The 13,610-nt window shown below is 44.1% G+C and overlaps 1 protein-coding gene across 1 annotated transcript in view; it reads right to left on the minus strand.

The window, feature by feature from the left end:
- TNPO1 (transportin 1) overlaps positions 1 to 13,610 on the minus strand; it is a 1,554,860-nt gene that overhangs the window by 573,929 nt on the left and 967,321 nt on the right. The window contains exon 13 of the mRNA XM_085632345.1: positions 9,876 to 10,047. Within this exon, the coding sequence (XP_085488471.1) occupies positions 9,876 to 10,047 (172 nt within the window). The remainder of the gene's footprint in view (positions 1 to 9,875; positions 10,048 to 13,610) is intronic.

Genomic DNA, 13,610 nt, shown 5'->3' on the forward strand with positions numbered 1-13,610 from the left:
ACTGTAACTGATCTTTAATAATTCGGTTCACCCTCCCAACAAGACCGTTGCTGTGGGAATGTTATAATGAAGTCTCAATGTGTGTGATACCATTCTACAAAAACTCATTCAATGTTTATTTATTTGCATAGTTATTTAAAACCATTGCATACAGCTGTAGCTTAAACATTTTCTGGAATGTTTAACAAAGGTATATAAAAACAAACTTGTCAATAACTTAAATGGTTAAAAAATTTACACAATTAGACTTCTTGAGTGTAATAATATCAATGTCCTCGATTTTTGTTTGCCACCTTTAGATCCATCCACGTGGTTTACGGAGGAAGAATTTTTGAAGATATTACTCATTTTCGGTTTATAAAGTGCGTTTAATTAAGCAAAGAAGACCCCAAATTGAGTCAGGTAATAAAGTGCATGTGACTTTACTAAAATTTGACCTGGCTTTTCTCCTTTAGTGGCCCATTGCTCCCAAGTTCCTTTAAAATCCCTTTTAGGAATTTTTGACCCTGGCACGCGCTAGGGGGATTGAGGTGCAGCTCATTCTTTTCATTTGAAATTAACTGAGTACTGTTATCGGGTACCAATTCCTAGAAAAAGCCTTCCCTGAGGAACACTTCGGGAAAAACTCAATGACAACTCCCGAATTTACACTGTTAACAAATTTGACCTAAGTCCATTTTGACATATAGTCTACTAATTCTGGAACATACTTGGGAGAACTCCCAAATGGTCCAGATATATCAAATAATAATGTCCACCATGGAAACCCACTTCTGGTAATATGTAGAATGGAGGATGGTACGGTAACCTGTGATTTATCTCTTAACATACAAGCGCTAGTTTCTCATACAATGCTCCATTGCAGACCACCAAAAATCTTCTCTGATTCTGCGTTTCACATCCTGCATTCCTTTATGCCCTTCATGAGGGAAATTGAGAACTCTACATATAAGTGTCTGAGGAACAACTAAGCATTCACCCATACACAGTATACCATTTACCAGAGTCAACTTGTTAGCTGACCACCAATATGTAACTAGAAACTCATCCAAGTCAATTTGTGCCAACCACTTGAAACATACTCAATGACCTTCTGTATAACAGTATCTTCATTAACAACAGACTTCTGTTCATCTTCCACTAAAGCACCACAAGTAATGGTCTTTACTGGACATACAAACTCCAATTTGTCATCACCATACTCCACTGCTGATGACTCAGATTTTACTGGAAAATGTGATACAGTCCGCAACATTTTTCTTCCAGGTATACAATTCAAACTTGTACTGATACTATTGAAGCCTGTGCTGTCACTTATCAATATGGTGAGTTACTGCCTACATTTACGTGTGCAAAGCAATTTCACCAGAGGTTTATGGTCTGTACGAAAAATGAACCGTCTCCCCCACACAGAATTCTTGAAAAGTTGAACACCCCCTATAAACCTAACGCTTACTTTTCAACGGTGGAGTATGTGGACTCAGCCGCACATAATGTCCTAGATATAAATTCAATAACTTCTTCCTTGCCACAGCTCCTTCGCTGCATTGGTACTGCCCCAAACTACAATTACTGGTGTCAGTACTAATTATACAGTATCAAATGCTTCAGAAGGATGAGCAGAAACAATATCCTTTTTTATATCCTCAAAAAAATCTTCACACTTGCTAACCCAATCAAAACTAGCATTCTCTTTCCGCTAACACAAAGTTTTACAGGCAAATTTTTAACAAATGTAGCATAGTATTCAATTGCACTAAGGAGCAACTAAAGCTGATCCTTATCTTTGGCTCTTCCTCAATTGCTTTCAGAATCTTCATGTTAGGTACCGCACCAATACCAGACACATGATGACCTGAATTATCTACTCCATTTTGGCGAAACTTACATTAGTCCTTCTTTAAGATTAGACCAGTTTTTTTTAGAATTCCCGAAAAGTCTTTCATTCTGCTCACAATCATCATTACCATAAATTAGAATATCATCCTGAAAACATGCTACCCTGGAATGCCTTTGAAAAGATTGCTCATTAACCTTTGGAACACTGTGGATGCAGATGTCAAACCCAAAAAGCACACGCTTATACTAATCAGCCCACTTTGGTGTAACAAACAAACTCACACAACTCTACCTGATGGTATGCCGATAACCTGAAGCAAACATTACAGTTCCCTTAAGAGTATTCAGAGGGTTCATTTATGTTAGGAAGTGGCGGACTATCAGCCCAAATGTTTGAATTCAAATCGCACACATCTAGTCATAGCCTCAATTCAAATCGTGCACGTCTACACATATAGCCTCAAGGTTTTGTCAGACTTGCGTGCAAGTAAACAAAGGGGCTCAATTTTTCCAATTCAGACTTACTATCTTTCCTAAATTTATTAGGTACCTGCCATATTTTGTGTACCACAGGTTCAGCATGTTCCTTCAGCACAATACCCACCCTTTTCAACACCTATACGACCCTCTTCACCATCATCAGATTCCACAGCCTCAAAATAATCTCATACACAGACGACACTCAACTCATCCTCTCACTCTCTGAAGACCCCTCTCCACTGCCAGGACCAACTTCTGCAACACCATTACCAACATAGCCAACTTGATGAGGGACAACTGTCTAAAACTCAACTCTGACAATGCATAAGTACTGATCTTTGAGAAGAACACTTCCATCTGGGACCACAGCTGCCGGCCAGCTGAACTTGGACTCACACAAACAGACCAGGCACGCAACCTAGGCATCATCCCGGACAGGCAACTGACCATAAAACGGCAAGTCAGCTCAGTCGCCTCCGCCAGCTTTAACACCTTCTATAAAATCTTCACATGGATCCCAACCGACACCATCACCAGCCACCTCAACTACAGCAACACTACGCTGGCATCTCCGCCCAGCTCCTCATACGACTCCAGACGATACAGAATTCTGCAGCCAGACTCATCCTGGACGTCTCTAAAAGGACTCGCATCACCCCCCACCTCAGACACCTCCACTAACGCCCCATCCAGAAGAGATGCCAGTTCAGAGCCTCAATCAATTTAGCAAAGTCAGACTCACCAATCAAAGTGAAAGGTGAGCCAGAATCTGGCATCATCAATGATTACATCACAAAAAGGGTGTTTTCTTCTTGTGACAGTGCCCATAGAAGCAATTTGAATAATACCATCTTCATTGTGGGATGATGACAAGATTACGTCATCATAATCACACACAGCACCTTCAATTGATTTCACAATGTAATCACCACAAACATTTTTGACTTTTGCACCACTTACACTCTAGAAAAGTGACTTTTATTCTCACACTTGAAACAAGCTGCGCTGACAGCAGGGCAACATTTTGTAGTGCTCACATGGAATTTGCTATCACATCTGAATCATAACACGTCCACCTTGTCACACATTACAGCATAGCATTGTGATTATCATACGAACAGGGTTTATGTCCATCAGATTGACTGGATATTTTTTTGCAGATTGTTTGACAATCTGGCTCACTTCCCTGGTAGTTGTCCCCCACGCTCATTTCCTTCACACACTGCTCTAAGTTTTCTATGTTCCTGGCAATAGCCACTGCCGCTTCAAACTTGGATCCTCAGTTTATAGAAACCGCTCCAGGATTTTCCTGTTAATCTTCTAGATCATTTGACCGTGTTTCATCTCATCCCTGAGGTCTCTGTAATGCCATGTAGCAGCCAAGGCGCTTAACGCTGCCACAATATCATTGATTGGTTCTCCCGGCACTTAAAATCGCTGTAGATATGCATGTTGCTCCAGCACTATGTTTTTTCTTGGATTAAAGATACAATAGAAGCATACTCATCAATAACTTCACTGCCATTCTCATCTTCCCCAGCCACCACTACTACCTGTTCTGGAGGAAGAGTTTTAAGAATGTTTCTACCCTCAGAACCCTAATTGTATATTAAAGCCTTTTTTTTTTTTTTTTTTTAGCAGTGAAAGGGCTGTGAAAGGGCTGTAAGACTCGAAAGCTTCATGTCACTGCTCCCACTTAATTGGTGTGGTATGAGATGCAGCAAGAAAGGGGGTTGGTGCAGCTATTCTATCCACGTTTCAATGATATGAATGCTAATATTCCGGAATGGTCAATGAGTTGTGCTCAAACGTTACAAACTTGCCTATATGCATAGTGCCTAACTTGAATCCTCAACATAAACATGAAGTACCTGCATAGATAACAGAAGCTAATAAAGATAAGGTGTGCCTGTCACCATGTAGTGGCTTTACAGACAATTCCAATGGAGAAATACAAGGAGTGTCTGCACAATGTAAATAATTTGGCCACAGTCATGTATAAAGTGGCCACCAAAATTGTAGAAACACAGTGTTTAAGGAGATGAGTCACTTTCTTCCCAATTCAACGATAGATATCCAAAGACATCAAAACCTTGTTTCTTAAATAACCAATATGGCCGCCAAAGATGTAAAGAAAAAAAAAACTATTTTTATAGCTCAATTTCTATTTTTAATCTAAAATGGGTGACCTGTATGACAATTGCACTAAGAAGTGTGTTTTCAAGGGAATTAGAGCTTGTTTTGGGGCAGCGCAAATCAGCATGACCACAAAGCAAAAAGCCCTGAGATTCCTACCTAAAATGCCACTTCAACAACACTGGCAGGGCAGTACCGGAAGGTCCTAAACACAGTATACAAGGCCTGCTCACCTGAAGTCAGGGCGCAGGGCCACAGGGCAACTACCTGTGCTCCTAAGGCACACCCACCAGGAAGACACAGGAACTGCAATGTGGCCGAAACACACGGGGGATCGCTTGTAGCTCTTAGCTCGTTGTCACTAAAAAGATGCAACCTTCAGGTAGGAGTGAAGCATTTATTCGGCTGACAGTCAGGCAGCAACTGCCATCCTTGAAATCCTCCTCACATATCCATATGTCAATATTCTACCCAACCAGTCTATACCAAACACTTTAACCAAGTAAAACGCAACAGTGCTTCGCCAAAGAAGGGCTATTGGTGCTGTCCTAGGAGGTGCAAAGCCAGATCAACAAGATTTCGAGTCTGTGGTGCTAGCATCAGCTTTGGTGGCACAGCTGGGAGGTCAATCTGTGAGGGCCTCTACACGACTCTGGAAGCCTTCCATAAGTAACTAATGGGACATAAGGTGCCAGCAACCCAAATAGAGCCTCTATATGTCCCCTGGGGCCCAGAAGTATGCCAGGAACGATTGATGCCTTCCTTAAAATTTCCGTCACTGCATGCAAAAAGAATGCTAGATAAAAGTCTGGTGCCAGGAACTCTGTGGAGGCCTTAGGAGGCACCGGGAAAGACAAAGGCAGCCATATTTAAGATGAAGGCAGAGGCCCTGGATTGAGCACCAGAGGGGGCTCCTTGGAAAGAGTGATCTCCAGCAAATGCTGCTCCAATGACAAATTTACAGAGGGTGGGGAATGTCGAAATGACTTATCATTTGACTGTGTCTGTCGTCTTTTCAGAGAGTCTAGATCCTTATTTTTCTTTGCCTTTTCCCTTTGTAGATATTTAACACAGCTGAAGGGAGTAATTTTTTTTTTTTTAAATGTTCTAACTATAACCCCTCTGACCCATGCTCATGGGTATAGAATAAAATGGAACTGTTGATAGTACGCTGGGGTGGCCGCTTTATGATTCAAATGACTAGCTCTGTTATTGCTTCGGGTGCCGCGCTGAACTCATTTCCCTCTACCAGTGTAGGAGAGCTATGGAAAAGTTTCCAGATCCAGTCTGGTGCCTGGGAATTAATCATCAGATGAAGAATTAGGAATCTGCAGGTAGAATTAGCTTTTAGAAGCAAAGACTTCCCGCTCCAGAATGCATTACTCCAAAACTCTCCATCTAAAACAGTTGCAGAAAAAGCATTGGGGTAAACTTCACAGAGAAAGCATGGACCACTAGGCTCTTTGAAGAGGGATGTGGTCATAAGAATCTGAGCACAAGGTGCAGGCTGCGTTACTAGCAATTTGTATATGGACGCTGGGCAAAAAAAGGGTTTCGCCCTAGCAACCAGAAAGAGACTCCAACAGTATCTCATTGAAGAATGAGCAGAGGCTCAGCTCAGACTGTGGAGGAGGGCTGCAAGAATTTTTTTTAATGTTAGCTTTGGCCTCGGTAACAGGCAACACAATTGTAGTGCTTCTGCTGCTTTGCATACCACCAAAGAGAATGAAGACTACTTCTGCACCCTTCTGGAAATGTATACAGGTCACTTGTGTTTTATAGGCCCAGGAAGAAGCCAGCGTCTGTGTTGTAAAAGAAAAGGTGGTTTTTACTTTGTCAATGAACCATCATGCTCTGTAGAGCCATAAACCTTGTCAAGCACGACAAGAGCATCAGAGATGTATCTGAAGAGTTCCTGCAGCTAACTCCCTAAGACCTAGGGAGGTGTTGTGCAAAAGGAGGGTCATCAAAACAGACCTAAACATTTTGTCTTCATGCTCTGATAATGTGGACTGAGTGTTTCAAAGATAATGCTGGAATGTCGTTATCGGGCAAGCCAGTGTCTTTATAATAGGCAGTGAATGAGGGTTGGCAACTTGGACGTTGCAAGCTTCTCCAGAAGTGGTGCCAAGTTCAGAGCCTGTGGAAGAGTGAAATTAGGGGGCACCGGGCCAAACCCATTCAGAAAAGTGGTATCATTTGTGTAGTTATGGGCATTTTTAGGTTGAGCTTGGGCAGCGCATGCGCTGCTCTGCGGCATGCTGTATTGGAGTATGGAATAGAAGCCCCGCCCACTCTCCGCCCATATCTGTCATAAGCTTGTGTCATTGTCCTTCGTAAATGCAGGCTTCTGATTCGTTAACTGGCTTGTTAGTCCCTCCTTAGTACCGCCTTGTCTTCATTTGTAACCTCCAATGAGGACTGGCCCTTTTACTTTGGTTGGTACACAGTGTCTTTTTTAGTCTGTAAGCACTATTTTCTTTAATGAGTTTCTCCTGCTGCAGACACAACATGCTTTCCTGCAACATTCAGCAAGTCATGCGTGCTTTCACTTTCAGAGCAGCCCGGGACAATGGCGGCCACCTTTATGAATAGGTCTCGCATTTACAAGAGTTTGAGCTATTGGCATTGTAAATGACAAGGCCTTTTATTTATGTGTTAATTAGCATAACAGATTAAAAAAAGGCATTGTCATTTACAATGCCAATAGCTTAAACTCTCGCAAATGCGAGATCTATTGCAAAGCAATTGCTTGTTTTAAAGAAGCTGTTCTAATCATTATACAGAGAGCACAAGTATGCGTGACACCCCATATTTCTTCTGGCCTGTCACTGCAAAATGCTTCTAGTCCACCGCACATGGCTTGAATCCAACTGCTTTGTGGCATGAGCTGCCCACAAATAACTTATACAGAGACCAAAAAAAGAAAAGAAAAGAAATGGTTCATCAGTGCCACTGGAATGTGGGGAAAAACCTGATAAAGGAGCTGCTTATCATCTGCTTCACTCCAGTCTGAAAAGGAGTGCAGCCATGTACTGTGTAGCTTTGCAAAAGTACCATGTGTGAACAGGGTTACACTCTGAGAAGCAGGTTCTGAAGGCTAGTAATAATAGAAAGGAAAGCTGTATATGCAGGTTTTAGCTGGAACAAAATATATTGTATTTGAAATACTACAGCATGGGGATGACAGTCTGAATTTGGTGGAAGTTTCCTTCTCAGAGCTCAGGATGAGGAGATGTTCAAGCAGGTCAACTCACTATTTGAATGCCCATTCATGCAAAAAGGATAGAAGCACATTAAGGTGTGGTCTCTAAAAGAAGCTGATACTGAGCCCAGGAGGTTTCATGACGGTGGTGAAGTGAACTCTGAGGGTCCACAGGTTGGGGCTAGGAGAGGAGTTAATCTTAGAAAGCTGAAATTGTGGAGGTCTGGAGGGTTGCTCACCATCCTCAATTTACCTCTGATGAAGCTGTGAAGGTACACTAGTGTTCGGAATTTTCATGAAGGGTCTTCTTAAGGAGGTGACCCACTCTGAAAAAGCAGAGCCTGGCTTGTTTCTTTTTGCACCTGTATGGGCCTGGCAGCGCTCCTCCCTGTCAAAAGACGGGTTCTTTATTGGTTTTCAGTCACAGCCTTTGCAGCTTCAAGGACTTGGTCTGCTCTAGACACACCTTAAAGATAGAGATGGGGAAGCCATGAACCGAGATTTTTGTGTAGATGTATATAGAGGCAGGAAAATCATTTTTAACATTTGTTGTGTTGTTTTCCTTGGAAACGGTTTCAGCACAAGATGCAGACTATGTGGATGACTGAATTCTTTTGTGCCTGATAGCAGTCTAGGAGCTCCATGTCCCATGACATTTCATCGTCACATGAGACTTGGAAGTCTCAGACACCATCTTGGACAGCTCACAATTTAAGGTACACCCAGAGACATTCAGAAGTTGCAGTAGAATGCTGCTGAACAGCTCCAGGATTCCTAGGGTAATAGTGCCAACAGCACCAACATCAACCAGGTTATTCTCCACCTCCGGACCAGTCGGGACCCAAACTGTTTGGAAAATGTGGCCAGACCACTCATATTTGAACTTTCATGAGCATGTCACTCAGATAGTGACTTGGTATGAACTCATGCACAAACACTGTTTTGTGATTATGTGTGATAGGCATTAAATTAATATGTGCATAATTCGAACCATGTGTTGTCAGTAATAAGTCCCAGAAAGATTCTCCCCACTGGGTCCGTGGGACAGTTCCTATTTGCATAATGGAATAAGGCTTAACTCCTGTTTTCACTAGTTTGTGCAGTAAACAAGCCATCCATATGGGGCACGTTAAAATAAACTGCAGCTTGCAGGATATTCTCATGCTTGGGTTCTCTTTTCTTTCAAGGACTGAAGTCCAGATTCTTTGGAAGCGCAGAATACTTTTTGGGTGCCTTGTGAGCTTGTCTGCACATGTTCAGGTACAATTACAAATTCACTGCCCTTGAAAATCACATGTATGTGGTTATTATGTATCTAGGTCACAAAACATATGCAATGTCCTTATTAATATTCAAGCTTGAGTAACTTAAAATCAGTACCACAGTTCCATTTGAAAGCAAAATTATTAGAAATATAGCATTACATAATGGAAGGTCTAAGTGGTTGCTTTCACTGCGTATAGAGAACACTTTTTCATGAAAAAACTTCATAGCTGTGATTCAATGAGTCTCTGTATAATTTACAGTTTTTATTTTCATTTGCTTGTTCCTGACCACTTCGCCTGAGGTCTCTCCTCCTCCTTCCACCACCTTAAATGATTCACAAAGGACTTTATAGCCATGCTGCTTCGGCAATTTGTAGCTGCGAGCAGGCCACATCCCATCACTATAGTCTGACACACTCCCCTACCTTTCTAGCTTGACATTCTCTTTGCCCACTCCCCACTTACCACAGCCAAAGATGACACATAGCTTTTAAACCAATCCATCTCTCCGGTCACTAAGTAATCACCCCTTGTTTCCCTCTCTTTGATCCAGTCTCCTATTATGTTGCATACTTCCCAACTGAAATTTGGGGTACGTGTGCCACCCTGGAAAGAGTTAAAGGCATCTCCATTGTTAAGGGTGGGGAGGGGGATTTCTATGGGCTAAACAGACAGCCAGGTCAACATCAGTTATACATGGACTGAAACTGAGGACTATGACTTAAGTAAAATCTTATCATTAGACTTATGTTTTCCATTGAGTTAGACACACAATGTCAGATTACATACTGTTCTATTGTCACTGCAGTACAGAACAAACCTTAAAAAATCTAATTAAAATAACATCAGAACACGTGGATATTCAAAGGCCTTTACAATACATTCATCTGGCATTACATTTATAGGAACAATTGCATCTAGGTAGTTCTGTTCACAATATTGGTACTCACTGGTTTATTTAAATGATGGCCCACAGAATCCGCTAATGTTCCAATAGCATCATAAAGAATTAGAAGGTTTTTATGTTGATATTTACTAAAGGCAAACACCAGTGTATCAAGAATATAAGCAAGATAGGGGACAAGCTCAGTACAAGCTTCTTCTTCCAGCGTAGCAAAGGCACTACAAAGAAATAAATGAATGGAAGAAAGTTACTTGTAATTTCAAAAATAATCCTCTTTCCTCACACAACATGGTTTGAGAAATGATGTCCAGCCCAAATAAACTCACAGGATAATTCAGTTGAATCATCAGTTTAACACACATTTATTTTTAATTTTAATCAGAATACACTCATAATCATATTTTTTCTATGGCCAACATGTTATACGGATCAACTTTATTGATATTGAACAACATAATATTCTGATACACTTGGCATTTCGTGCAAATTCAATCACCCAACAATAATTTCCCATTCTTTCTATTTTTAACGTGACTATGACTTGGATCCCAGAGTAATATTTGCCCAAAAGGGGATTACAGATTACAAGGCCCAGCCACTTGCCCCAGACATGCTTGTATTTGGCCGGACAACCTCTCTCATGATATACTGGCTTCTCTAGCATGGCACACCAGTCAAGCCCCCTGCGCCAGCGAGAGACCGTCGGGGGACGGGGTCTTTCCAGGCGGCAGCTATGTCTCTTTTGGCCAGCATGGTGGCTGCCCCCAAGAATGCTATGCCTGCACGTGAGCTACCCAACCCCTCCAGGACTTCCAAGATTAGGGCCAGGGGGCTTTCCCACCCCAGTGAAGCACTTACCTCACTTGCCACTGCAGTCCAGTAGCGACTGAGTGTAGTACAGGACCAAACCATATGCTAAAGGTCTGCGGGTTCTGTCGCTCATCTTGGGCACCTGGGGGCTGGGAGAAGGCCTGCACGGTATAATCGGACGGGGGTGAGGTAAGCACAGTGCAGGTAATAAATTTGTATTAACCGAAGCTTGGCTGAAATAGTGATCATTCGAGGGGCCATGAGGGTGTCTCTTCAGTAGTCCTCCCCCAGGGGACCCAGCCATTGTTCCCACCGGTCTCTCAAGCACCCCACTGCAGTGGGAGAGTTGTTTACCAGAGAGCGATACATTTGAGATATCCCACCTTTCCCTAAATTTCCCTTAAGGACTTTGGCTTCCACTGGCATAAATTCTGCAGGCGTGGTACCTGCGGTGACATGGAGGGTGATGGCATGCCGGAGCTGTAGGTACTTGTAGAATTGAGTGGAATGAAGACAGTAAATGTGCTGCAAGTCCTGAAAAGAGCATATGTGACCTCCAACAAGACATGCCCTAGGTGTGTGATCCTGATCAGATCCCATCTTCGAAACCCTTCCAGTGCTGCCACCTCCCCCAGCCAGGTGCTGTGCCATAGGGGTGTCTGCTGTGAGAGTTTTGCGGCCCATTGTGTGAATCGTAATGCCGAGCACCACGCGAGGAGAGCTGCTGGAGTCACTGCTGGAAGAGCCTTAGGGACCGGGGAGCCGTAAAGCATAATCTGGATCCAGGAGAACTCCAACTCGTCAAGTTCCAATTGATACGCCAGATCGATCCATCCGCCAGAGAAGCAGTCGTATATCACAAGAGGCGGGTGGCTATATAATACAAGATGAGATTTGTCCTCCCCATCCCCCTGTCGTAAGGGGCTCGTTGGCAGTGTGTAACCTGCCATGCATGGTCTGGAGTTTCCCCAGAGAAAAGCTGTGGTTATTTAATCTAGTTCCTGAAACCACCTTTGTGGGAGGCGGTGCAGGAGGTTTTGGATTATGTAGAAGAATCGAGGAAGAACCATCATTTTGAACAAGGGCTATCTTTCCCAAGGGATTCAGGGGGAGGGATTGCCACCTACAAAGGCCCTTCTTCATTCTCTTGACCAGGGAGCTGATGTTAATGGACCAGGTGAGCTCTTGGAGGAGTGCCACCCATATTCCTAGGTATTTAGAGGTAAGGCATTGTATGGGGATATCAGTTTGCCAATCCATACAGTCTCGTGACGTGTGGAGGGGTACCAGAGTTGATTCGGCTTGATTTAGAGGCAGGCCTGGTGCAGCTCCGAAAAACTGGAGGATACAGAGGCATTGGGGGCCGGATCCACATATAGGGCGATGCGGTCCTCGTTTGATACCTGCCACTGCCATCCCTGCATTTGTGCATTGTAGGAAGGTGGATATCTGACTATGGTTACCCCCAACTTTTTGCCTAGTGTCTAGCTGGTTTTTCGACCCGAGATCCTGCCATTCAGGGTCTCAGGCTGTCTGCTCTCTCTTTAAAATGGACTCCATGCACCCTAGGTACATACCCAATTGGTAAGGGTCACCTTATTGGATCCTGTACAATGTACCCTAGGTACCCAGGGCATAGGTGTACCCAAGGCCTCCCAGGGGCTGCAGCATGTATTATGCCACCCCTGGTCTGGCCTTCCAATCAGACACAACTGGCTGATCACTCAGCTGGGGCAAGGTCGTGTAATCACCCCTTGCTTAGATATAATATACCTATATCTACCCTTAAAATAGACACATGTGTACCTATCAGCCACTCCTATGGCAGGCCTTAACAATCCTGGAGGCAGAGTGCTTGGTAACATGTGAGATGGTGCTCTAGCATGAGCTGAGCCTGTCTGCAGCTTTCGGAACCATGTTCTTATAGCTGTTCTATAATATAGCCTACCATATACTCTTAAAGTGCATTATAGTCTTAAACGGTTATGGTAACTATGGTTTGGCTTTATCAAAACATGTCGTGTAAGGTGTCTAACACTTAGGAATAATACCCCCATACCATTTCTGGTGATGAGGATATTATTCCCCCCTTCTAGAGGGAGGGACATGTTAAAATCCTACTTTGCTGTTTAACTCTAACCAAAGCCTCAGCATCACAAAATGGATGCTGCTGCCACAGACACGAGTCTGACCTCCTGCAGCTGGGAGCCCTCCCAGCCAGGGAGGCCTGGACAATAGGTTTCCTGCTTGGGGAGGTGCTAGCACCTCCCCAGACAGACTTTAGTGTATTGGGGCAGGGAGGGCTGAAAAGAATGAGACATGCCTGGGGCACACAAGGTGTCCCATGCATAGTCCAGTTCAAACCGGCGCTGGGGCACTCCAGCCCCAGCTCTGGCCCGAAACTGGACAAAGGAAAGGGGGTGTAGCCACTCCCCTTCCTGGTCCCACCCATAGGAGGGACCTTGCAGGTAGCCCAGCCCACTAGCCCAGTAGATCAGTAGGTAGCTGAGCTCTGCTAAATTAGATTAACCTGAATCTGCAACTTGTACAGAAACTCTTCGACATTCGACCTCAGGAAGAAGACTGAAGAAATCTCCCTTGTGGCCAAGGAGTGACCACCCTGGGCAACCAGGCACCATCCAGCGACCGCTGCTTTGCTTTGCGACTGATCCCACGAGGGACGACTGCAGAGACTGACCAGCGCCAAGACATTCAGACACCTCTGACCCAGATCCACATCTCCAGCGAAGCTGAGACCCGTGGAGGCGACGAGGGACGTGGGACCGGCGACCTGGGAAAAGTGGCTAGTACCTGACTAGCGCGACTTCCGAGGCTCCTTCGAGGCTGTGCTTGGGGAATTGAGAGGCCCCCATCCCGAGCACCATCTGCGAAGAAGACCAGCTCCCCACACTTCACGTGTTCTGCGTGGGGCCCTTCTGCACCTGAGTTGCTCGACGTGTTGTCCGGTTGC

This window comes from Triturus cristatus, chromosome 2_1 (genome assembly GCF_964204655.1).
Source record: "Triturus cristatus chromosome 2_1, aTriCri1.1, whole genome shotgun sequence".
Lineage (NCBI taxonomy): Eukaryota > Metazoa > Chordata > Amphibia > Caudata > Salamandridae > Triturus > Triturus cristatus.